Source organism: Centruroides sculpturatus, unplaced genomic scaffold, assembly GCF_000671375.1.
Source record: "Centruroides sculpturatus isolate CEXI.00-Female unplaced genomic scaffold, Cexi_2.0 scaffold1120, whole genome shotgun sequence".
Taxonomy (NCBI): Eukaryota; Metazoa; Arthropoda; class Arachnida; order Scorpiones; family Buthidae; genus Centruroides; species Centruroides sculpturatus.
In genome coordinates this window covers 164,204-191,238 of record NW_019385344.1, presented here as the reverse complement: position 1 = coordinate 191,238, position 27,035 = coordinate 164,204, and the positions used below count along the sequence as shown (strand labels likewise).

General features: G+C 29.4%; 1 protein-coding gene across 1 annotated transcript in view; it reads right to left on the bottom strand.

Annotated features, from left to right (window-relative positions):
* The window catches only part of LOC111637900 (E3 ubiquitin-protein ligase MYCBP2-like), a 263,246-nt gene that overhangs the window by 75,917 nt on the left and 160,294 nt on the right, over positions 1 to 27,035 (bottom strand). Inside the window, 11 exon segments of the mRNA XM_023383504.1 lie at positions 4,080 to 4,235; positions 4,734 to 4,939; positions 10,954 to 12,745; positions 14,476 to 14,635; positions 15,683 to 15,842; positions 18,727 to 18,921; positions 21,185 to 21,268; positions 21,948 to 22,260; positions 22,755 to 22,879; positions 23,935 to 23,939; positions 24,158 to 25,998. Of these exon segments, the coding sequence (XP_023239272.1) occupies positions 4,080 to 4,235; positions 4,734 to 4,939; positions 10,954 to 12,745; positions 14,476 to 14,635; positions 15,683 to 15,842; positions 18,727 to 18,921; positions 21,185 to 21,268; positions 21,948 to 22,260; positions 22,755 to 22,879; positions 23,935 to 23,939; positions 24,158 to 25,998 (5,037 nt within the window).

The window sequence follows — 27,035 nt, the reverse complement described above, 5'->3', positions numbered from 1 at the left end:
TATGACTACACCAATGCCAATAATAATTAAATATAAAAATATAAGTAATATATTAATAAATAAATATTTTACATAATAACAAATGCATATTAACGCTAGTTTCATCATTAAATAACAACATAAAATACTATAATTTTTTTAAATTAAAATATTATAATTTACATCTATCCAGTTTATTATTTATGTCAAATTAAATTACAGTATTAACTAAAGACTTAAAACTGGATTATTTACAGGTTATAACGATGGTGATTATTGAATTATATAATTTGTTTACTTAACAATTAAGCACAGTTATAGCCTGCAAATAATCTGGCAGATCTTTCAGACTGGCTAATCGAATGTTAGGCTCTGATTTATGTTTGTATATTTAAATTATAGTATTTTATACAGAGTTTTGGGTAACTGGTAGTACAAGTGGAAATATGGTGATTCTACATGAAATACTGAATCAAAAACATAAAACAAAATTTTTTCTAAAAATACAAGGTTTTTTTTTCTGAAAAAAATGACTTTGGATGTTTATCAAATGCATGAGATTTTAGTAGCTTGAAAACTAGTACAGTTAACACATCAGATGCAATCTCCATGTTGACGAAGTGGTTCAAAAGAACCATGATCTCTGAGTTTATTTTGCTCTCTGAATTACTCTCCTAATGGGATGTTGGCAAATAGGATATTGGTCTTTGTTATAATTAGCTGCAACAAAAGCATTACTACCACATGCACCCAACACAAGAATCATATCAGTACACTCTCAATTGCCGTACATAGTTATATTGGTGTGAGAACCCGAATTAAATAAAGAAAAGATACTTCAAAAAAAGAGGAGAAACAATGCCAAGATGTAGCTAATGTATGACCTGAGAGAGTTTCCCTTCTCACTTTCTCAGTGTCAGGAAAGACACTTTTCCCACAAATTTTTGACCTCCCGAGTTATGTTGCTGTTTTAAATTACCAACAAACGGCCAATTCAAAACAGTCATCACCTGTTCCTCCAACAGTCTAGTCGTTCCTGGATATCGCCTACTTCACTAACAGATATTTTGCCTGTGGATACTCCTCATCCACTGTTACACATTTCAAGGATGGACTAAGGATGGACAAGCACTTTCTCTAAATGATCCAATCAACAAAACAATCAAGTCAACATATGATACTCCAGTCAACGAGCATCAGACCCTTAGAAACTCCCCTACAAGATATTTAGCAACTCATGGTTTATTGTGAACTCTCTCTTGCGTTCAGGTCTTCTAAAACTCTAACGACTCACTATAATTGTTAGTGTAAAATTCTGTGTGTTTAATAAATGGCTATTTGTTTTGCTTAACTTGTATCCGAGTGCTTTTCTTCCACTACGCTATCTCTTAGATCCTCCATCCTGAATCCTACACACATGACTGTTCGCATGATCTAATACAAACTTAACAGCCCTAGCAGCTGTGTGGTGTCTTCCATCATGACGTAATCATTGCTGACATGACATCAACCTTTCGGTCAAGTGGTGTGGAAATATAGGGAGTGCTTCATGCATTATCACATTGGCACTATGACAGAAACTAAGAGTTCAATTTGATAACTGTAAGAGAAGAGTAACAATAATACAAAAATAAACAAAAAAATATCATCATCAACAGTGTTCACAAAATCAAGTAACAAAGCAATGTTTCAAAACACCTGACAGTAAAGACAGCATACAACATCTGGTGTGTTGTATCTTAATCAAATGCACATGTACTCAATAAACTTTCAAAGCCACGTTTATCAGAAACAATGCCGCATGTGAAAAAATTTTATTCTATATTCAATTCAGTATTTCATATAGAATCAACACCTTCCTGCTTGTACTACCAGTTACATGACACCTTGTATATCTTAACTTTAAATACACTATATAACTAACTAATAAAACAAATTTCTTAATATAAATAAATACTATATAATATATATTTGAGGGTTAAAGTAATATACTGTAAGAGAAATATTTATATTAATTTTGCTTTCATAAAGAAAAGTGAATAACAAAGTTTCTTATAATTTAAACAGTCTTTGATCTATATTCAAAAAATATTCAATTACATTAATTACTTGAACAGATTAAAAATATATAAAAAAGCTTAATGACTGCAATTTAGCAAAATCACTAATCATAAATTTTATATTTTCTTTTACAGCTTTCTAATTTTTTAAAAATTTTATTCATTTTCAATTATTTGAAAAATTGGAGATACATTGTATATGTTTCAAATAATAGTAATAGTAGTATATGAAAATGTATAAAGAAGTATTAGTGATTGAATGTAGCTGAATTTTTTCACTAGCAATATTAAAAAAATTTCATGCATTTAAAAAGTCTCTTAGCTGCAGGTGCTGTAGGTTATGGTTTTTTCTTTCAGCTCACATTTGTTGATTTTGAGCAATACTCGTATATCCAAAAGCACTATGTCTGCTCTTTTATTCCACAGCCATTTATAAAAAACTATCAATGAGTGAGAAAAAGCAGCCAAACATTTTGCATTTCTTTTGTAATACTTCACGTAACCTTGAGTTAATCAATGGCCAAATTTTCTCACAAACTATAGTCACTATTATAACACACTTTCACAGATAATAGGCTACACTGTAACTCAAAACGACTTTTAAAAACAGGCTAGTCTACATCACCAGACCACCTCCCCTTATCGTAGTAGTCAATGACATTCACAAACTTGGCCCTATTCACTTCAATCAAACTATGTGATTTATGAATGTTCCCTCAATTTATATCATCTGATATAAAAGCAATCGATTAAGCACATCAGTTTGAATTAATTTTTTGAATCTTTATTTTAATTGATTTTAATTAGCATAATAGATAATAATTTAGGCTTTGAGAGATGTTCTCAAAGTCTAAATAATCACGTATTAAGCTAGGATCATCAAATTTATGACAAATCTTGGTATAAATACATTTGCTTATTTATTTTCAATTACAATAGGAAAAATTTTGCTTTACATATAATGATGATAATTATTCATACACAGCAGAATCTAATACAATGTGGAGAATATATTGTGTTATAAGAAATTGTTTTATCAAAGCATTCATTATCAGAAATTTTATTCAAGTTTAAACCTAGGTCTAAAAGTTGACAAAGAAAACATACATGATAAGATTAGAATTTTGTATGAGTACTAATCACAATTTTGCATTGCATTATACAAATTTGCATTATAGAGGAGTTCATTACATGGATGTTCAATGTACAATAATGAGTTTTTTTTTGTTTATTTAAAATAAATGGTTGATTTAATATGAAAAGTAATTATGTAAAAATAATTTTATGTTAGTTTTTACCATCTATAAAAATGCAATTATGAAAATAAATAAATATTTTAGGTATGAATAATAAAGTAATACTGAATATAAATATCCTTTAAAAGCTGGAATTTCTTGAAAAATCACACAAATCCATGTTTTGTACTTTTCCAGCAATAATTTTAATCAAGAACAAATGTTTTTGGCCCAATTTACAAGCCTGCTTCAGGTTAGAAGCCTTTCCAAAGATATAAAATGTTCTAAAATGGAACAATTCTGCAACATAAATACCAAATTGCAATATATAAATTTTAAATAACGCCATAGAATATTCAAATTATTCCACTGTAGAAATCAATATAATTCTTTCATCTTTGGAATGGCTTCTAACTTGAAGTAGGCTTGTAAATTGGGCCAAAAACATTTGTTCTGTGATTAAAGTTATTGCTGGAAAAGTATAAAAGGTGTGCTTGTATAATTTTAATACTGAATATTTATTCTCTTTAATAATTTATATAATTTTTACCTAATTTATTTCTTTAATTAGAAATATTTATACTTTTTAAATAAATAAAATAAAAAATGCAAAACTTTATTATTGAATTTATTCAATAATAAAGTTTTGCATTTTTGAAATAGAGAAAAAGTTAAAAATATAAACTTCTATAACTTGTTTACATTCATAACAATAATTTATCAAATACACAGAAAAACTTTACAACTTATAAATACAAAATATTTAATTTTGATTTTATAACTAAGGATTTGTTTATTTACTTACAATTCCATCGTGTTCTTTTTTTTCACCCTGATCTACTTCACCCTCATTTTCTTCTGTACATTCTATTGGAGAAGGAGCAAGAGCAGCTACTAGACACCACAGTAAATCGTGTAATGAAGTAGGTTGCGTAACACTTCGTAGTAACCAATTTAAAGCCTTTAAGATTTAAAAAAATGTTTTTGTAATAATTTTAATCAATTTAAACATTAAATGGTAATATAGCAATGAAAAAGAAAAAATGTTGGTAATAAATAACACAACTAAATTATGAAATTAAAGAAAATTTTATACACTTTTCGTTATAAAAATGTCATTTATTTTTCTCACATTATCGTTATATGAAAATTAAATTGGAAGAATATTTATATCACAATTCCGAAATCATTTTAAAAATTGTGAAATTACATATTTAATAATATAAAATTTATATACAGACAAACATCTTAAAGTCATTTCTAAGTATTCATTGGCACTCTATGAGGATAATGCTATACAGAAGGGCACTATATCAAGGTTTGACCATATGGTACTTAAAAATAATTTTAACCTAATTTCCAATATCACATAAAATCAGTAATAATCAAACTTAGTCTAAATTAGATAAAACATCAATATAAATTATAAAACATTATGTAAAGTAGAATTATCAAATACCTGCATTGCATAAACTCTACAAGAGGCTTTCCTTAATGCCTGCTTCATAGCCAGCTGTAAACTACCCAGATCATGCCTTTGAAGAATAAATAACATAACAGGCCTTTGTAGAAGAAATTCTACAACAGCCCCTGGTCTTTCAGTAGCAGATGCAACAAGTTTAGTAAGAGCAGCAGAAGGTTGACATAGAAATGAACTACTGTTATCTAAAACAAAAATGTCATTTTATACTAAGATATATTTTATAATGAACAATATAAATTAAAATACAGTATATTCTGCTTAATTGGGACACTGGCTAACTGGGGAAAGCCATTTATTTGGGCCAAAATGTAGAAAACAGTATCAAACTAATGTATTTAATGCATTATATAATATAAAGCAATATATACCAATATTGTGTATATATTTTAGAAATAACATAAAAATATTTGTATACATTTGTGTATATATATATAAATGTGACTCACTATGTAAACTTGTAATTTTTGAATGTTTTTAATTTCAACTATGCTTGCTGTTCTATTCATTAATTCTATTTTAGAACCTGAAGATGGTCATTGTACATGGTTGAAAACATTCCTTCCATTAATAAATGTTCTTTTTTACTGGATTTAAAGTTTTTTTGATATTAATTTTGATCTAAGTTAGGTTGAAACAGAGATAAAGCAATTTTGGTGTCTGCTTGATCTGGTCCATTTATCTAAAGCAGCTTCCTGTAACAAACTGTGCCAAGCAGTCAAGCAAAAAAAACAAATGGCATAATTGTTTCTTGTGTAACAGATTCTACCATTGATTCACATATTTAGCTGCTGGCTACCTAGACATATTCCTAGTGATAGACAATCAAGATTACCAAGTCGGGCTACTTATTGCCAGTTTGGTCTATTGAAAACTTTTAACATAACCACACCACATTATGTCTTGTTTTAGGCAGGTGCAGTGTGTTCTTACCTCATGCTTGCACAACTTTATTTCCAGTTTTTCTCAAAGGTTTAGTAAAAATAAGTATCCTGTCTTTTTTATAAAAATAAAATTAATTTATGTTTTAGTAAATGTCTCTTTTTGTTTTATAAATTATTATGCTCATTCATTACACCAATGTTTTTTAACCTTTTTCTCATTGCAGACCAGTAAAATTAAGGTTAATTTTTATATGGATCAGGTAATTATAAGTGACTGAATTATGCTTATCTAAATACTTTGTTACATACAGTAACTCTAGATTACTATTTAAATGTCATCCATAATCAATGTCAGCTTCAGTACGGTTGAATATTTTTCTGCAGACCAGTGAAATTTTTTCATGGAGTGGCAATTGAAAAACACTGCATTAGGCTACTGTGGAAAATAGTGTCTTTTTTTTCAGTTCATCAGCATAATGTCTGCATAATTGGCTAGTCGCTTAATTGGGCCAAATGATCTATTCCCTGACATGGTCCAATTAAACAAAATGCACTATATTGAAAAGAAGACTGTTTTTATAAATATTTTATGTAAATTCATTTTAAAACATAAAAATTAGTTATAAATAAAAATAAAACATATTTTATGACTATAGTTATTAATTATTAATGCAAGTAAATTAAGTATATTAAGTAGATACTTTGTCCACTTAATATATGTCTGTGCTAAAAAACAAAATTGTTGTGTATTTTATTTTACAACACACTGCAGTTTTAAATATAGTTTTGTTTTGTAAAAACAAACACAATAAGAACAGAATTCAAAAATACCAAAGTATTACTAAATTACAAGACTATTTGTATGTGATACTAAAAAAATCACTTGCAATGTTAAATGGAATAAATTATCTTTAATAAGAACTACACTCAAAAACACTTTTGTCTAAACTAATTAGGTTTCATCACTTAAAAGCTTCAAACATTAAGAAGAATTCTTTATAAAGGTTCTTTTCGAACATAGTTTAAATTTAAATATATTTCAACTTGGTCTTTGGTTGCAAAATAGACTAAACTGACAAACTATATACACACTAATTTATGTATTTTATAAAAAAAGGAAAAGCATTTAATTTATGTTAACAGCAGGGCTGTGGAGTCACGTAAAAATCTACTGACTCCAACTCCGACTTTTCCTTACCAATCCAACTCTGGCTAAAACACCAAAACTCCACGACTCTGACTCCACAGCCCTGGTTAACAGATACATTTATTTCTTGTTTATTTACAGATGGTGGGTTACTGAAAGTCTCTAGAAAGCATGCAAAAATGTATTTTTAGAAGAAAAGAAAACAAGAAGGACTGCCAGAAGTGTCTAGCATGTATATGCAGATCTGGATCTGATATAACATTATATAGTAAAAATATATAAATAACTGCTATTTAACTGGAAAAACAATCAACATACTTAAAATACCCATATTAGCACTAGAATGAATGTTTTTGAAGTTCTTATACCCCATCTTCAGGTTCTGCAGTCTTTCAAACATAGAACAAGGTTTTTGATGGATATATGATGACGTTTGTATCGAACATATTTTTAATTTCTAAAATTCGAACTTCGCATGTTGGACTGTTTAAAATTTAGCACTTATATGTTACTATTGGTCGGTTAGTGTTAATGATGTGTTTGTTCTTGCAGTGTTATTTTTTATATCTCATATAAAGCTCTTCATGCCTGGGCCAAAGAGTTGCAAACAGCCATCAAACTATAAAGACAGCAACTCATTGGACCAGGCATGAGAAGCTTTATACAAGATACAAAAAATAACACTGCAAGAACAAACACATCATTAACACTAACCGACCAATAGTAACATATAAGTGCTAAATTTTAAACAGTGAAGTTCGAATTTTAGAAATTAAAAATATGTTGGATACAAACATTATCATATATCCATCAAAAACCTTGTTCTATGTTCGAAAGACTGCAGAACCTGAAGATGGAAGTATACAAACTCCAAAAACGTTCATTGTAATGCAAATATTATNTGATATAACATTATATAGTAAAAATATATAAATAACTGCTATTTAACTGGAAAAACAATCTACATACTTAAAATACCCATATTAGCACTAGAATGAATGTTTTTGAAGTTCTTATACCCCATCTTCAGGTTCTGCAGTCTTTCAAACATAGAACAATGTTTTTGATGGATATATGATGACGTTTGTATCCAACGTATTTTTAATTTCTAAAAGTTGAACTTTGCATGTTGGACTGTTTAAAATTTAGCACTTATATGTTACTATTGGTCAGTTAGTGTTAATGATGTGTTTGTTCTTGCAGTGTAATTTTTTGTATCTTGTATAAAGCTCTTCATGCCTGGACCAGAGCTACAAACAGTCATCAACTATAAAGACAGCAACTCATTGGACCAGGCATGAGCAGCTTTACACAAGATACAAAAAATAACACTGCAAGAACAAACACATCATTAACACCAACCGACCAATAGTAACATATGTGCTAAATTTTAAACAGTCCAACATGCAAAGTTTGAATTTTAGAAATTAAAAATATGTTGGATACAAACGTCATCATACATCCATCAAAAACCTTGTTCTATGTACGAAAGACTGCAGAATCTGAAGATGGAGGTATACAAACTCCAAAAACGTTCATTGTAATGCAAATATTATGAGTTACTGCTGGAGGTTGGGTATTTTAAGTAAGTTTATAATACAAATATTTATTTCTTTACAAAAGTACATAGTAATGACAAAGAAGACAAGTGATGTTTGCCTCCATATATAGCAACTATGTTATAGTTGCTGTATATAAGCACCTATAACAACTCCCAAAAATAAAATACACATGATAAAAAAATAATCAATAAAATAACATCAGTGTTCATTATAAAGATACTTTTCACATGCCAATTTAAAACAATTAAAATCACAAAATACTTGAAAGTATTAAAAATTTTTCAGATTAAGATATTAGTGAAAATTATTTTAATGCATAGAGACATATTCTTAATCTGAATAATGTGTTAACTAAGTTGAATAATTGTAGGTAAATTAAAAAATTATTTATAGTTTCATGTAAAGAAAATTTTTACAGAATTACCTATTGGTTTTAAGAGACCCACCAAGTCTCAAATCATATAACAATCATTGATTAGACTGAAAGCTGCCAAGTTTATGTTATATATCTCCTATGGTCCACATCTCTTCTATATTCTGAAATTCTCTACTTTAAAATATGAATAACGACACAGATAAAACTCCTGACAAAATATTTCTAACCCTCTTCAAATTTTCAAAGTAAAACAGATTTTGAAGTTTATTACAAAAAAGCAAATCATTATACAATAAAAAAAATAACAAGAAATGGAAGAGGGATAGCCTGAGTACAGAAACATCAATTTTTCATAATGCATTTTACAAACAAAAAAATAAAAAATGAAGAGTAGAAAAAGTTCCCAATCATGTCTATTCACAGGTAATGCAAATTTATAAAATTTAGACTGATGGTAAAATTTCTTATTAATTATTTAAAACTGTAGCAAAGTCTGTCAAAACAGTCACCTTTTATTCACTTTCATGTTCTGGAATACATTCCACGATGACCTGACCTTTCTTTTGTCTTCAATTTTAATTCATTAATGTGAAATTTTAACATCCATCCAAATAGATAAATTTAAAAAAATATTTATTATAACTATTTAATTGTTTAAAATGTCGAATAATTAATAATATTCTTGCATTCCCAAATATAAAAAAATGCAACTAAATTTATTTTTAACCAAAAATAAATTTTTAAGATAAAAGAAATGTACATTTTTAATAGGAAAAAAATTAATAAAACATATGAATTCATATGATTTAGAACTATTTTATGTAAAAATTGCATTGATTTGAAAATAATTCACTCATCTAGGCACGAATCAATGAACTCACAGATATAAGGGTGCGACTATGCAGATACAAGTGAGTGACTTTGCCAATAAATGAGCAAGTGAGTGAGAATACATGGCTAGAAAAGGTGAGCACATCTCTCATTCTTGTTAAGTACAGTATGACTACACCAATGCCAGCAAATGGGAAAAAGTGGCTATGATGATGTTCACGTTAAACTCATTACAAAGAAGCATGAATTATTGACCTGTATGGAAGCAAAAATCAAAATAGTTTGACTATGATGCTTACTACTAGCAAAGAAAAAACTTTTGTTATTAGAATTACTTCATAATAAACAGACAAAAAGAAAACAAAAATGCAGTATTCCTCCTCTCTGGAAACTGTGAAAGAATAAAGAATTTTATTATAATTTGTTAATAAAACAGAATTTATATGATTATGTATATCTACAGTTTGAAAAAGAAAACAAAAATCTTTTTAAATATATAGTAGATGAAAGATAAGAAAAGTCATCTTCTACTCATGCACAGTGTTCAAGTGAGAAGAGGTGAAATGTAATAAATATCAAATCCTGTTAGATATTTGAGAACTAGAAATTCGCTCTTGCCAGCGAGATTTCTTGCTTGTGCATGGTTTTCCTTTGTGAGAACTGTACTGCTTGTAACCTCTCACTCGCTACTAGATTCATGTCTGCATAGTCACACCCTAAGTCAGGCATGGCATCATCGAGTATGTGGTCTTCAATGAAAGGGTTCCAAAAACTTAGTCACAAGTCACTTGGGATTTTTTTTAGCTTTGAATTTCTTGAAAATGTTTGAGAAGCAACTCCCTTTGTTCAATAAAGATTTGGATAAAGTCTTATACAGTTTTATTGAAATCCTCATGGGCCACATCACATGTAAATCAGTTGTAGAAGATGCATAAACATTAAGTAAGTAAACACTGTCATAATACATAAACTTTCTATCTGTATTTTGGAAAAACCTTAACAATCTAGAAATAAACTACTTAACACAATATATAATATATATACTTAAATATTTTAAATTATATTTAAATTTATATAATTCTCGTATTTTAACAGCCTGAAAATCACAGTCTTTTATGTAAATTTACTTAATCTATTGGATTTTAGGATCATAATTACTTTTATTTATATTTACTTATGTAATTTGGTATTTTGTAAATCCAACAAAATTTAAATTTTGTTTCATTTTATTTGAACATAAGAATGTAATTGAAAGTGACTACATTAATAATTATAAGTATTTATATCAAAACTGAATTACACTGTAAGACTGAAAGTGTGATTAATTATCACTAATTGAAATTTAATAGCATATTCAGTGTTAAGTAATAGGAAATAAAAGTAGAGAATTTATAAATACCTTCACTTCCACTACTATTGTTCCTTTTTCGAGTCATTATCACTCTTCCTTCAGTAAGACCTTCACCTTCTTGTTTATTCCAATCACGATAAGTTAAACCAACAGATATAGATCTATGAAAGGCACGAGTTTCACCATCTTTTGAACCTTTTGAACGTTTTCTCTCTCTTTTTATTACATGAAGATCAGAACCACCATTCATTGTGATTGATCGCATAATTCCTTGTGGAACATCAACTAGTCCCATACCAATACCTTCAGCATCGTTTTGTAAAGCACGAATGTCTTCTTCGGAGAGAAATTCCTCTCCAATCATATTGTTGTAAGCTTGTTGAACTCCAAGCATTTCTAAACACTGGAAGGAACCAATCGGGAAAGGGTTATTGTCAACTGCTGCACCCTGTTCTAAAACACTTGGCATTCCTCCAAATGGATTCCGCCGAACTAATGTTAATGATTTAGAAGACAGTCCTAAACTTGCGGCAGAAGATAATTCTAACAGAAAGAGTGCATTGTTTTTCATAACTATATGTGCCTCCATAGGTGGCAACGGTGACAGTAACTTTGTGGGAGTGGACTTTTTGTGAGATCTTCTGACTTTTTCCTTCATCATAACTTGTCTTTTCTGACGTAAATATTTTTCCCTACATCTATCACAAATTAAATACCAGCTACTTCCCCCAATACCACCATCACCACAATTTCCAGCCCACCCACCACAAAAATTACCACCACTGTTATATCCTTTTCCACCAGCATGATCACCACAACCAGGATGGGCCTGGCGCATATGATAAGTGACAGGATGAGGATAAAAGATGCCACATAATTCACACATTGTTTCTCTTTCCAAACCACCCAATGATCCACTAGCTGCATCTCCAAACAAGTTTCCTCTCGAGGAAAGAACTGGTCTGTATTCCTTTTTCTTTTTTTGCTTTTTTTCCTTCTCCCTTTCACTTCTTTCTTTTTCTAATCTTTGAAATACTTTACTTTCAGTAACAGGACTAGGTAATATAAGTTGTTGGACAATTGCTCTTAATGAAGCAGCCGAAATTTGTTCCCAGAGAATTACTAAATGCTGAAGAGACTGAGGTAATAAGGATTTTTCGTTACTTTTATGAGTTTGTAAATAACTTAAATCGTTAGACTTTACATGTGAATGAACATCTTTAGAAGACATAGTATCATTCATACTTTCTTCTCTAATAGGTAAAGTAGTCTTTCTCAATTTGTTTTTATTAATATTTGCATTTATTAATGGGGAAGTTACTGGCTCTAGTGAAGATGGTGGTATATTTAACAAAATGGGTGATGATACCTCAACAGAGTACCTTAACCGTGCTTTCTGTTCTTTTGTTAACTGCGACGTTTCAGATTTTTCTCGAATTTTTGCATGAGATTTTGTACTTTGTTTTAAAAGATGAGGATTAAATTTTAAAAAAGAAGCACAAGCCATTGCATCATGCACAATTCCTTCATGCCATAAAAATGCAGCAAATACAGCACGTAAACATTCTGCAACCGAAGGCGACATAGCTTCTTTAATACTTTCTTTTGAAGAATGTTTATCTTTCATACTTTTGTCATGAGATATGGGTGCAGGAGACTGCGCTCTTTCTCTTTTGTTACGAAACTGTCGAGACGATCGTTCCTTTCGTGAGAGTTTAGGAGAGACTCTAGGTGATTCGTCTTTACTACCAGCAGTTCCAATATTAAAATGGCCTTTTACACCATCAGGACTTGTTTGAGTGCCAGTTTGTGTTACTGACTTTGCATTTGGATTCATTTCCTAAAAATAGAAATAAATAAAAATTGCTATAACTATTTATAAAAATAATTATTATTTTTTAATATTAAACAATATGAAAGTTTAGAAATCGCACTACACCTTAAACACTTCTCTAGCACTAGTTTAATAAAAACAAATGTTCAGAGGTCTGCCTCAGGTTAAAAACATATTAAAATACAAATTGACGAAAAGAACTGAATTCTAATGGTAGAACTATAACTGCTTTTTTAAATTTACTAAATTCAAAAACAAACAATTTGTGTATTTTAAAAATATTAAAATGAAAATAAAATTAAATAAATGACACACATTATTAATAGAAATTTAAGTTGAACCTATGTTGTTCTCTTGCTTCATCACGTTATCAACTAGAGACTGCCATGCTTTGGATAACAATTCTTTCTCATTGAAATTAATGCATTCATGCTTTCTAGATGCTTGAAATATTTCAAAAGCTTCCATTGATCTTAATTTGTTGACGTCAAACAACACTTTCTTAAATAATTTAGCCTGGTCCCAACATGCTGACAGCCCCAGCTCGCTCGCAAACTGGGCAACTGTGGACTATTTGTACAAACATTGTGTTTATGCTCCCCGAGCCTTTTATTAATGACCTTTTAGTAATGCTATGTATGGTCCTTTAACCAAACCTATCATCCCACACTGAGATAGTGTATACTCTAGAAGCTAATTTTCTGTCTATAGAATCTTTACCATTAGCTGGTAGCCTAAAAATAATTGGATTACATCTATAAACTATTCTGGCATTCATATGCATTGTTGAAGTTTTGTGTGTGGAAGTCAGCCTTGGGTCATAGTCCACAGCTATAAATTTTTGAGATAAAACTTCTAAACACTGTATATCATTATTAAGCCATGATCCATTAATGTTAATCTCCACATTTTTAGCTAACCTAGCAATCATATTTTTGCTATAGTTAGCTATAAATCCATGAATAGCACCATTTGGGCTAATATAACTCATGAATAGGCTTGATAAAACATACAGGTAAAGAGACAGTTGTGTGTTAAAAATCAATAATAAAAAAAATGGACAAGAAAACCACAGTCTGGAGAATCATCCTGCTAGTGTGACCATCCATATATTAGTATCATGTATCACTAGCTGCACAAATAACATTCCAATATTTTGTTGGCCAGTCCTCATATTTAATAATAAGGTGTGCTGTAATCTTTATGATTGTAAATGTATGCCATGAGTCTAAAAAAATTACGAACCACTGATTAATCATTAAATTTCTTTTCTTAACATTTTCAAAATGTGTGTGAAAGTATTTTGGTCGAAGACTTTAGAAACATCTTATGGATACTGAAATGAAAATTATCAGGTGAGTTAGGAGATAAATGAACTTTATATGTTTACTGTTCATTGAAGTTAAGAAAAATTTTATCAATAGAAATAATTAAAAAATAATATAAACTGACAAACTATTATATTTTAAGTAACAGATCAAATCTCTTACTTAAAATATTTTATCACCAAAAAACTGTTGAGCATTTTCTTCCTACGAAAAAGTTAATAAAAACATTTCTTAACACTCAAATGTTTTATTATCTAAAAACTATTATTTAGTTAAAATATAATTTCTTTTTTAATGTGATTTCAATACACAGTTTCATTGTAAACCTAATTCATTATTGTTACATTAGAATATTAATTTAATTAACGTTAGAATTTTTAATAAAAAATTAATCAACATTAATTTCACCTTTTTGGGAGTTCCGGGAGTACACGGAGTCCCTGGAGTTCCTGGAGTACTAATTGGACTTATTGTATTCCTCTGTGTAATACAACCTATGCATCCAGTTGCTGAACTTTGTGATAATTCTTTTAAAATACTGCTAAAATGAGAACTAACACTGGTATCACTGTTAAAGAAAAAAAATCTGTTAGATACAATATGAATAAAATATATTATATGTTATGCATTAATTATATCATTTAACAAGTATTTCCTGCTACAGTCATTTTCAGTAAAACAGTGCAACTATAATATTCCGATTTTTCTACCCTTTATAGAACATTCAAAGGATTCATATTAAGTAATCTCTTCTTTATTGCTTATCTTGATGCTGCTATCTCTTTTACTGATTCAGAGATTACATCATATGCTGATGATCTTAAAATATTAAAATTATTGTAAACAAAACTGTTTCATGTGTAAAATTGCTCTGAATAAATGTCTCTCTCTCTCTCCTACATAATCAAGATCACCTGAATTTTTATATTAATAGCATTTTTAAAAATTATTATATACTTAACAATCTTGGCATCCCATTCAATAAAAAATTTACATTTAATATTTGTATTCTTTCTGTTAAAATATCAATTTTCGAAGGTGTTTTATGGCATCACCGCTGCCCATTTCCTATCATCCCTTCATGCAATATTTCTTGCAAATTTTCAATCCATGAAAGATTATTGTTTACCTGTTTGAGCAATAGCTGCTTCTTCATTACTTCAGAAAGTATATTTAGAACTTAGAATAATAAGGTGAAAATTTTTGGGCTAATTAACTTAATTAATGAGTAGAAAATTTCGCTACAGACAATATATCAATAAAATTAGTAATTTATAAATTTGAAATAATGTTTCACTAAATTTATCTGTGAAAATCTAGATTTGAATTCAATGTGTAAACTTTTGCCTGTGCAATTTTGTATGAATTGCTACTTATATTACCCAACTTCAAGCCAAAGTTCTTCTAGAATATTTATTGCTGTATTTGATATAAATTGTAGTAATATACATATAAAATCCAAGAAAATATTTAAAAAAACTTATAATTATAATCAGTTGATTTAACAACCAAATTTTTCTCCTAAAATATTTTAATAAGTAAAGAATTAATTCAGTAATCATGAAATAATTCTAGATTTATTTTTAATATACACAAATATACAAATAAAAATCACCTTTGTAAAGAGCTTCTTCTAAGCAATCCAGAAGTTTTAGGTGAAACTGTTGGAGGAGAATTTCCCCAGGTTTCTTGAACCGAAGCAGCATGAGATAAAACATTTTTGGGAGAACCACTTACAGGGGGAGATGATGACGATGATGATAATATCACACCACCTAANATAACATTATATAGTAAAAATATATAAATAACTGCTATTTAACTGGAAAAACAATCTACATACTTAAAATACCCATATTAGCACTAGAATGAATGTTTTTGAAGTTCTTATACCCCATCTTCAGGTTCTGCAGTCTTTCAAACATAGAACAAGGTTTTTGATGGATATATGATGACGTTTGTATCGAACATATTTTTAATTTCTAAAATTCGAACTTCGCATGTTGGACTGTTTAAAATTTAGCACTTATATGTTACTATTGGTCGGTTAGTGTTAATGATGTGTTTGTTCTTGCAGTGTTATTTTTTATATCTCATATAAAGCTCTTCATGCCTGGGCCAAAGAGTTGCAAACAGCCATCAAACTATAAAGACAGCAACTCATTGGACCAGGCATGAGAAGCTTTATACAAGATACAAAAAATAACACTGCAAGAACAAACACATCATTAACACTAACCGACCAATAGTAACATATAAGTGCTAAATTTTAAACAGTGAAGTTCGAATTTTAGAAATTAAAAATATGTTGGATACAAACATTATCATATATCCATCAAAAACCTTGTTCTATGTTCGAAAGACTGCAGAACCTGAAGATGGAAGTATACAAACTCCAAAAACGTTCATTGTAATGCTAATATTATAAGTTACTGCTGGAGGTTGGGTATTTTAAGTAAGTTTATAATACAAATATTTATTTCTTTACAAAAGTACATAGTAATGACAAAGAAGACAAGTGATGTTTGCCTCCATATATAGCAACTATGTTATAGTTGCTGTATATAAGCACCTATAACAACTCCCAAAAATAAAATACACATGATAAAAAAATAATCAATAAAATAACATCAGTGATCATTATAAAGATACTTTTCACATGCCAATTTAAAACAATTAAAATCACAAAATACTTGAAAGGATTAAAAATTTTTCAGATTAAGATATTAGTGAAAATTATTTTAATGCATACAGACATATTCTTAATCTGAATAATGTGTTAACTAAGTTGAATAATTGTAGGTAAATTAAAAAATTATTTATAGTTTCATGTAAAGAAAATTTTTACAGCATTACCTATTGGTTTTAAGAGACCCACCAAGTCTCAAATCATATAACAATCATTGATTAGACTGAAGGCTGCCAAGTTTATGTTATATATCTCCTATGGTCCATATCTCTTCTATATTCTGAAATTCTCTACTTTAAAATATGAATAACGACACAGATAAAACTCCTGACAAAAAATTTCTAACCCTCCTCAAATTTTCAAAGTAAAACAGATTTTGAAGTTTAATACAAAAAAGCAAATCATTATACAATAAAATAAATAAAAAGAAATGGAAGAGGGATAGCCTGAGTACAGAAACATCAATTTTTCATAATGCATTTTACAAACAAAAAAAATAAAAAATGAAGAGTAGAAAAAGTTCCCAATCATGTCTATTCACAGGTAATACAAATTTATAAAATTTAGACTGATGGTAAAATTTCTTATTAATTATTTAAAACTGTAGCAAAGTCTGTCAAAACAGTCACCTTTTATTCATTTTCATGTTCTGGAATACATTCCACGATGACCTGACCTTTCTTTTGTCTTCAATTTTAATTCATTAATGTGAAATTTTAACATCCATCCAAATAGATAAATTTAAAAAAATATTTATTATAACTATTTAATTGTTTAAAATGTCGAATAATTAATAATATTCTTGCATTCCCAAATATAAAAAAATGCAACTAAATTTATTTTTAACCAAAAATAAATTTTTAAGATAAAAGAAATGTACATTTTTAATAGGAAAAAAATTAATAAAACATATGAATTCATATGATTTAGAACTATTTTATGTAAAAATTGCATTGATTTGAAAATAATTCACTCATCTAGGCACGAATCAATGAACTCACAGATATAAGGGTGCGACTATGCAGATACAAGTGAGTGACTTTGCCAATAAATGAGCAAGTGAGTGAGAATACATGGCTAGAAAAGGTGAGCACATCTCTCATTCTTGTTAAGTACAGTATGACTACACCAATGCCAGCAAATGGGAAAAAGTGGCTATGATGATGTTCACGTTAAACTCATTACAAAGAAGCATGAATTATTGACCTGTATGGAAGCAAAAATCAAAATAGTTTGACTATGATGCTTACTACTAGCAAAGAAAAAACTTTTGTTATTAGAATTACTTCATAATAAACAGACAAAAAGAAAACAAAAATGCAGTATTCCTCCTCTCTGGAAACTGTGAAAGAATAAAGAATTTTATTATAATTTGTTAATAAAACAGAATTTATATGATTATGTATATCTACAGTTTGAAAAAGAAAACAAAAATCTTTTTAAATATATAGTAGATGAAAGATAAGAAAAGTCATCTTCTACTCATGCACAGTGTTCAAGTGAGAAGAGGTGAAATGTAATAAATATCAAATCCTGTTAGATATTTGAGAACTAGAAATTCGCTCTTGCCAGCGAGATTTCTTGCTTGTGCATGGTTTTCCTTTGTGAGAACTGTACTGCTTGTAACCTCTCACTCGCTACTAGATTCATGTCTGCATAGTCACACCCTAAGTCAGGCATGGCATCATCGAGTATGTGGTCTTCAATGAAAGGGTTCCAAAAACTTAGTCACAAGTCACTTGGGATTTTTTTTAGCTTTGAATTTCTTGAAAATGTTTGAGAAGCAACTCCCTTTGTTCAATAAAGATTTGGATAAAGTCTTATACAGTTTTATTGAAATCCTCATGGGCCACATCACATGTAAATCAGTTGTAGAAGATGCATAAACATTAAGTAAGTAAACACTGTCATAATACATAAACTTTCTATCTGTATTTTGGAAAAACCTTAACAATCTAGAAATAAACTACTTAACACAANAGGTGGAATATCACGAGGTAAAGAATTACGAAAAGGTTCAGTATTTCTTAGGACACTTTCTTCCTTCAACCATTTTTGTAATGCTGCTACCCTTCCTCCACTACTCAAGGAATCTTTTTCGGAACGATCCGTTTCTGTTTTTTCTGATTCTGCCAATGTGTTCATTGAAGTCGATGGAGTAGAAACTAAAAGGTATATCCTTTATTATATTAATAAATTTTTAAAATATGATTAAAAATGTCATAAATTAAAACAATAATCTAGTATTTCTAAAATAAATACAAATTAATTTGATTTTTTTAAAATTAATTTGAATGATTCAGCAACAGAATGTTTAGGGCATTGTTTCTAGTTCATCAGATTATGAGTTTCAATCCTGTTTCAAACACAGATGTTTGTAATCATCAGATTTTGAGGAAAATTATTCAATGGTGCTCATTACTTTGATTTTGCATATAAATTTTTAAATGTATTTATTATAAACTTTGAATTCATTACTGAATATGGAAAATTTAATTTTGTGATATATTGTGTTAATACTAGTTACATTCATACTTAACAAATCTGAAGTATAAATTTTTCAATATATGTAGTTTATCACATTCAGCCTATCATAAAACAAAGCTTCTTTTATATACATTCTGTCAAATAAATATCGGAAATTGTCCGTTTCAAAAGCCTATGTAGAAGATATGAAAACAAACTTTTTTCTGTATGTTGATACTAGTGTACTTAATTGTCATGTGAATTTGTAGTGCAATATGTCAACCAGTTCATTTACAACTGTTGCTTTTGTCATTGAATGTGAAGTGTGCTCTGCAATTTTTAAAATGAACAAAAATATTGAATAAAAAGTTTGTCTAAAGTTTTGTGATGCCAATGAAATTTCTTATGCTGAGTCATTAAAAATGTTTCGGAAGGTCTACAATGAATCAGTTTTATCCAAAACACAGCATTTAAAGTTGGCTGAGAAGTGGTGGAAGACTTTCCTTGTTCTGGTCAACCTCAACATCTTAAACAGACAAAAACATTGACAAAGTGAAGGAAATGGTAATGGAAAATCGTTATTCAAGCTTGAGAGAGATGGCTTAAAATCTAAACATGTCTCATAAATTCATTTGCACCATTTTAGTTGACATTTTTGGCATGAGATGTGTCACAGCACAACTTGTTCTGAAGAAGCAAAATTTTCTTCAAAAAGAGCACCGGAAAAAGATTGCTGAAGACATGCTTGAATGAGCCAATTCAGATCCCACATTCATGGAATGCATCATGGCAAGTAACAAGATGTGGATTTATGAGTTTAACATGCAAACCAGCCTAAAAGCTTCTGAACAGCACTTCAAGAATGTGTCAAAACTGAAAAAACCACATCAAAGTAGCTCAAAAATCAAAGTCATGTTGAATGTTCTCATTGACTGTCGTGGTGTTTTCCACTCAAAATTTCTTCTAGAGGGACAGTCAACAAACAATATTACTTGGGCGTTTGAGAGAGAATGTTTGCCAGAATAGGCCAGATTTGTGGAAGAACATGTGTCAGCCAGGCATCTAGAAAAATCATCTGGCAGGGAGCCTAGCAAAGAAAGACCTGAAGAGGACACTGTAATAACATATAATAATAGATTACAATAATAGATTACAAGTTATTTACTGCAAAATAAATGTATTATAGTATCTTTGTATTATAGGCTTATTTATTTGAAATAATCTTCTAATATCCTTATCTCTATTTTATATTACGTTGTTTTATAATATTTATCAAAATCAATAGAATATAGTAGAATCTCCCTAATCCAGCACTTCACTTCTCTGGCACATCTAGTAATATGATACCAAGTCACATTAGAATGTGGAATTTAGCAGAAGACATTTTTGTGAGTGTTATGGAATATAATTCCAGCTGAAGAAGCCATGCTTTCACAAAGAATATGATAAAAAATATTTAAAGGCTAGAATGGTTGCAAAGAGAAAACCTATTCAAAACTAATTTTCTAAGCAACAATTATTTGATATCAAATTCATAATAGCATACAAAAGTACAATGTAACATTAAAATAATGTATATAGTTTCTTCCTGTAACTAATAACTGTATATTAAAAAAAGTTTAATAATACAGGTTATGACAACTTGCACATATTATGTACAGTATGGTACATGTTTTATTTATCAAATCCTACTCCTACATTCCAGTAATCTGGCCCTACTGGTTTTTAATAGCACCAGATTAGTGAGATTCTACTGTTTCATAGTATTTACTAAGTATGAGCACAATACTTTTATTCATAAACTGCTGTATTTTATGCTTTTGTATTTATTTATTTATTCTTTTTCAAGATACATCATAAAAATTTTAAAAAATCAGTTAAACATATACTATTTAATTATTTACCTTTAAACAATTCTTTACTAGTTTCAGTGATATAATAATCTATTCTAAAATATCATACCTGGTGAACCAAATACAAAAGGGCTAGCAGACCCTGAAGAACCACCTTCTTGATCAGAAGTTCCACTTCCAAATGTAAACATACCTAAAATAAAATAATTAAATTTGATTCTACTTTAAATGTGTTCAGAAATCAGTATAAAAATTAAAAATTTAAAATTTAAAATATTTCGTTTATGAAATGATTTATTCAAATAAAATGTACTTTTACAAGTTACAATAAGTTTGAATGAAGTTAGTGTCAAATTTACGTATTAAATTTTCCATTAAATTTAAATTTCTATTACCGAATGAACATTTGGATTCTTTATTGGAGTATAAGACTAAATAATTACTAAGCAATTTTCACTGCCAGACTACCATCTCTACAATATAATATATATACATATTATATTATTCTTTTTTTCCTTGATATTTTTAAATTTTAAATTAATAAATCCAAATAATAAAAATTTAAATTCAAGAAATTTTATGCCCTTTAAAATAAATGAAAGTTTATATTTTAAATAAAAATCAGTTAAATTCTTTCATTACATAAAAACATCTTGTAACATAATTTAATATCATAATTTAATCATAATTTAAATAAATAAAAAGTTAATAAATAATAATACAATTTTTATATTTTAATTAGAAATCTAAATAACAAAATGTTATACTTCTTGTATTGCATACAGCCACATCGTTCGGACACTTGAAATCTACGGAAAAGAATTGATGACGATGAATCCTTGACAATATACAATAAAAATTATAAACCTTACCTATATTCTGCCCAAAAATTGGTTGCTGCTGTGCAGCTGCTGCAAAATCATAACCACGATTATTTCCGTACGTTGCATTAAATGGAACGTTGGGAGATTCTGCCGGTAAATTAGTTTCCATTCCAAATTTCGAAGAGACTTTTCCCTTTTCTTCATCGCTATCTCCAGCTTGCATTATTTCAGCCTCATGTTGTAGATAAATAATATCAGTTCTACTCTGAGATAAAGACCATGCTTCGCCATCTGTATTAAAGCAGTATCTTTGCATGCTTTCTTTATCTAACTTCACCCATGTTCCGTCCATATTACACATCTATAAATATAGAATCTTTTTAAAAAAAACATTTATTGTTATTGAATGAATGAAATATACAAAAATATATAGTATCCTTTCTGTGTCAGTAATGCAGTAATGAGAGATGTGGCTCTCTATAAGGAAATTTCAAAATGAAATTTGTATTTCAGCACTTAAACATAACAAATGTACTATCTTATCATTAATTTATAGACTTCTTAGAACTCTTTACTTACTAAAAAGTAATGAATCTTAAAACCTTTAGTCTCTATTAAAAAAATTTAATCCCTAATATACATTCTTTAATTTTCATCACAATCAAGACAATCTTATTTTTACTTATTGTCCTAAATTAAATAATTATCACAAATAACCAATTGGTAGAGGTTTAGACCAAAACAGTTACAGTTTTCTTCTAAACCTCTACCAATTGCTAAAGAATTTCGGTTACTGCTAAAGAAGTTTTTAGATGAAGGTAGAAAACAAATAATATAAAATAAATTTTAACTTACATCTTTCATGATGTTAACTGTGTTGCCAAGAACTAACATGCCAACAGGAGAAGCTTTCAAGCTAGGTCTACTTCGAATATTATGCCCAGAAGCACCACATTTGACTACATGGTATACACCAGGTCCTGGAATTTTTTAAATTTGGATGTATAAATATCAAAATAAAAAAATATTAATACAATTATATATATATATGAAATTTATATGAAATTGATGCACTGGTGAATGTAAGTTTAATAAGCTTTTTCTGGAATATCTGGATAATAAAAATTTTTTAAATTGTCATAAAGCAACCTTATATTTAATGACAACCTATGGCTTAAAAAAATGTGCGAAACATTTTTTAAGCTGTAACATGCCAACTATCTTATTTAATTTTTATGATTATTTTTTAAAGTTGCTAAATATAGCCATGGAGGTGGCAATATTAATAAAAAATACATAGAAAGACCAAAATTTCTTCACTTTTGCCATGTCCAATCACCANCAGAATTTATATGATTATGTATATCTACAGTTTGAAAAAGAAAATAAAAATCTTTTTAAATATACAGTAGATGAAAGATAAGAAAAGTCATCTTCTACTCATGCACAGTGTTCAAGTGAGAAGAGATGAAATGTAATAAATATCAAATCCTGTTAGATATTTGAGAACTAGAAATTCGCTCTTGCCAGCGAGGTTTCTTGCTTGTGCATGGTTTTCCTTTGTGAGAACTGTACTGCTTGTAACCTCTCACTCGCTACTAGATTCATGTCTGCATAGTCACACCCTAAGTCAGGCATGGCATCATCGAGTATGTGGTCTTCAATGAAAGGGTTCCAAAAACTTAGTCAAAGTCACTTGGGATTTTTTTTAGCTTTGAATTTCTTGAAAATGTTTGAGAAGCAACTCCCTTTGTTCAATAAAGATTTGGATAAAGTCTTATACAGTTTTATTGAAATCCTCATGGGCCACATCACATGTAAATCAGTTGTAGAAGATGCATAAACATTAAGTAAGTAAACACTGTCATAATACATAAACTTTCTATCTGTATTTTGGAAAAACCTTAACAATCTAGAAATAAACTACTTAACACAATATATAATATATATACTTAAATATTTTAAATTATATTTAAATTTATATAATTCTCGTATTTTAACAGCCTGAAAATCACAGTCTTTTATGTAAATTTACTTAATCTATTGGATTTTAGGATCATAATTACTTTTATTTATATTTACTTATGTAATTTGGTATTTTGTAAATCCAACAAAATTTAAATTTTGTTTCATTTTATTTGAACATAAGAATGTAATTGAAAGTGACTACATTAATAATTATAAGTATTTATATCAAAACTGAATTACACTGTAAGACTGAAAGTGTGATTAATTATCACTAATTGAAATTTAATAGCATATTCAGTGTTAAGTAATAGGAAATAAAAGTAGAGAATTTATAAATACCTTCACTTCCACTACTATTGTTCCTTTTTCGAGTCATTATCACTCTTCCTTCAGTAAGACCTTCACCTTCTTGTTTATTCCAATCACGATAAGTTAAACCAACAGATATAGATCTATGAAAGGCACGAGTTTCACCATCTTTTGAACCTTTTGAACGTTTTCTCTCTCTTTTTATTACATGAAGATCAGAACCACCATTCATTGTGATTGATCGCATAATTCCTTGTGGAACATCAACTAGTCCCATACCAATACCTTCAGCATCGTTTTGTAAAGCACGAATGTCTTCTTCGGAGAGAAATTCCTCTCCAATCATATTGTTGTAAGCTTGTTGAACTCCAAGCATTTCTAAACACTGGAAGGAACCAATCGGGAAAGGGTTATTGTCAACTGCTGCACCCTGTTCTAAAACACTTGGCATTCCTCCAAATGGATTCCGCCGAACTAATGTTAATGATTTAGAAGACAGTCCTAAACTTGCGGCAGAAGATAATTCTAACAGAAAGAGTGCATTGTTTTTCATAACTATATGTGCCTCCATAGGTGGCAACGGTGACAGTAACTTTGTGGGAGTGGACTTTTTGTGAGATCTTCTGACTTTTTCCTTCATCATAACTTGTCTTTTCTGACGTAAATATTTTTCCCTACATCTATCACAAATTAAATACCAGCTACTTCCCCCAATACCACCATCACCACAATTTCCAGCCCACCCACCACAAAAATTACCACCACTGTTATATCCTTTTCCACCAGCATGATCACCACAACCAGGATGGGCCTGGCGCATATGATAAGTGACAGGATGAGGATAAAAGATGCCACATAATTCACACATTGTTTCTCTTTCCAAACCACCCAATGATCCACTAGCTGCATCTCCAAACAAGTTTCCTCTCGAGGAAAGAACTGGTCTGTATTCCTTTTTCTTTTTTTGCTTTTTTTCCTTCTCCCTTTCACTTCTTTCTTTTTCTAATCTTTGAAATACTTTACTTTCAGTAACAGGACTAGGTAATATAAGTTGTTGGACAATTGCTCTTAATGAAGCAGCCGAAATTTGTTCCCAGAGAATTACTAAATGCTGAAGAGACTGAGGTAATAAGGATTTTTCGTTACTTTTATGAGTTTGTAAATAACTTAAATCGTTAGACTTTACATGTGAATGAACATCTTTAGAAGACATAGTATCATTCATACTTTCTTCTCTAATAGGTAAAGTAGTCTTTCTCAATTTGTTTTTATTAATATTTGCATTTATTAATGGGGAAGTTACTGGCTCTAGTGAAGATGGTGGTATATTTAACAAAATGGGTGATGATACCTCAACAGAGTACCTTAACCGTGCTTTCTGTTCTTTTGTTAACTGCGACGTTTCAGATTTTTCTCGAATTTTTGCATGAGATTTTGTACTTTGTTTTAAAAGATGAGGATTAAATTTTAAAAAAGAAGCACAAGCCATTGCATCATGCACAATTCCTTCATGCCATAAAAATGCAGCAAATACAGCACGTAAACATTCTGCAACCGAAGGCGACATAGCTTCTTTAATACTTTCTTTTGAAGAATGTTTATCTTTCATACTTTTGTCATGAGATATGGGTGCAGGAGACTGCGCTCTTTCTCTTTTGTTACGAAACTGTCGAGACGATCGTTCCTTTCGTGAGAGTTTAGGAGAGACTCTAGGTGATTCGTCTTTACTACCAGCAGTTCCAATATTAAAATGGCCTTTTACACCATCAGGACTTGTTTGAGTGCCAGTTTGTGTTACTGACTTTGCATTTGGATTCATTTCCTAAAAATAGAAATAAATAAAAATTGCTATAACTATTTATAAAAATAATTATTATTTTTTAATATTAAACAATATGAAAGTTTAGAAATCGCACTACACCTTAAACACTTCTCTAGCACTAGTTTAATAAAAACAAATGTTCAGAGGTCTGCCTCAGGTTAAAAACATATTAAAATACAAATTGACGAAAAGAACTGAATTCTAATGGTAGAACTATAACTGCTTTTTTAAATTTACTAAATTCAAAAACAAACAATTTGTGTATTTTAAAAATATTAAAATGAAAATAAAATTAAATAAATGACACACATTATTAATAGAAATTTAAGTTGAACCTATGTTGTTCTCTTGCTTCATCACGTTATCAACTAGAGACTGCCATGCTTTGGATAACAATTCTTTCTCACTGAAATTAATGCATTCATGCTTTCTAGATGCTTGAAATATTTCAAAAGCTTCCATTGATCTTAATTTGTTGACGTCAAACAACACTTTCTTAAATAATTTAGCCTGGTCCCAACATGCTGACAGCCCCAGCTCGCTCGCAAACTGGGCAACTGTGGACTATTTGTACAAACATTGTGTTTATGCTCCCCGAGCCTTTTATTAATGACCTTTTAGTAATGCTATGTATGGTCCTTTAACCAAACCTATCATCCCACACTGAGATAGTGTATACTCTAGAAGCTAATTTTCTGTCTATAGAATCTTTACCATTAGCTGGTAGCCTAAAAATAATTGGATTACATCTATAAACTATTCTGGCATTCATATGCATTGTTGAAGTTTTGTGTGTGGAAGTCAGCCTTGGGTCATAGTCCACAGCTATAAATTTTTGAGATAAAACTTCTAAACACTGTATATCATTATTAAGCCATGATCCATTAATGTTAATCTCCACATTTTTAGCTAACCTAGCAATCATATTTTTGCTATAGTTAGCTATAAATCCATGAATAGCACCATTTGGTCTAATATAACTCATGAATAGGCTTGATAAAACATACAGGTAAAGAGACAGTTGTGTGTTAAAAATC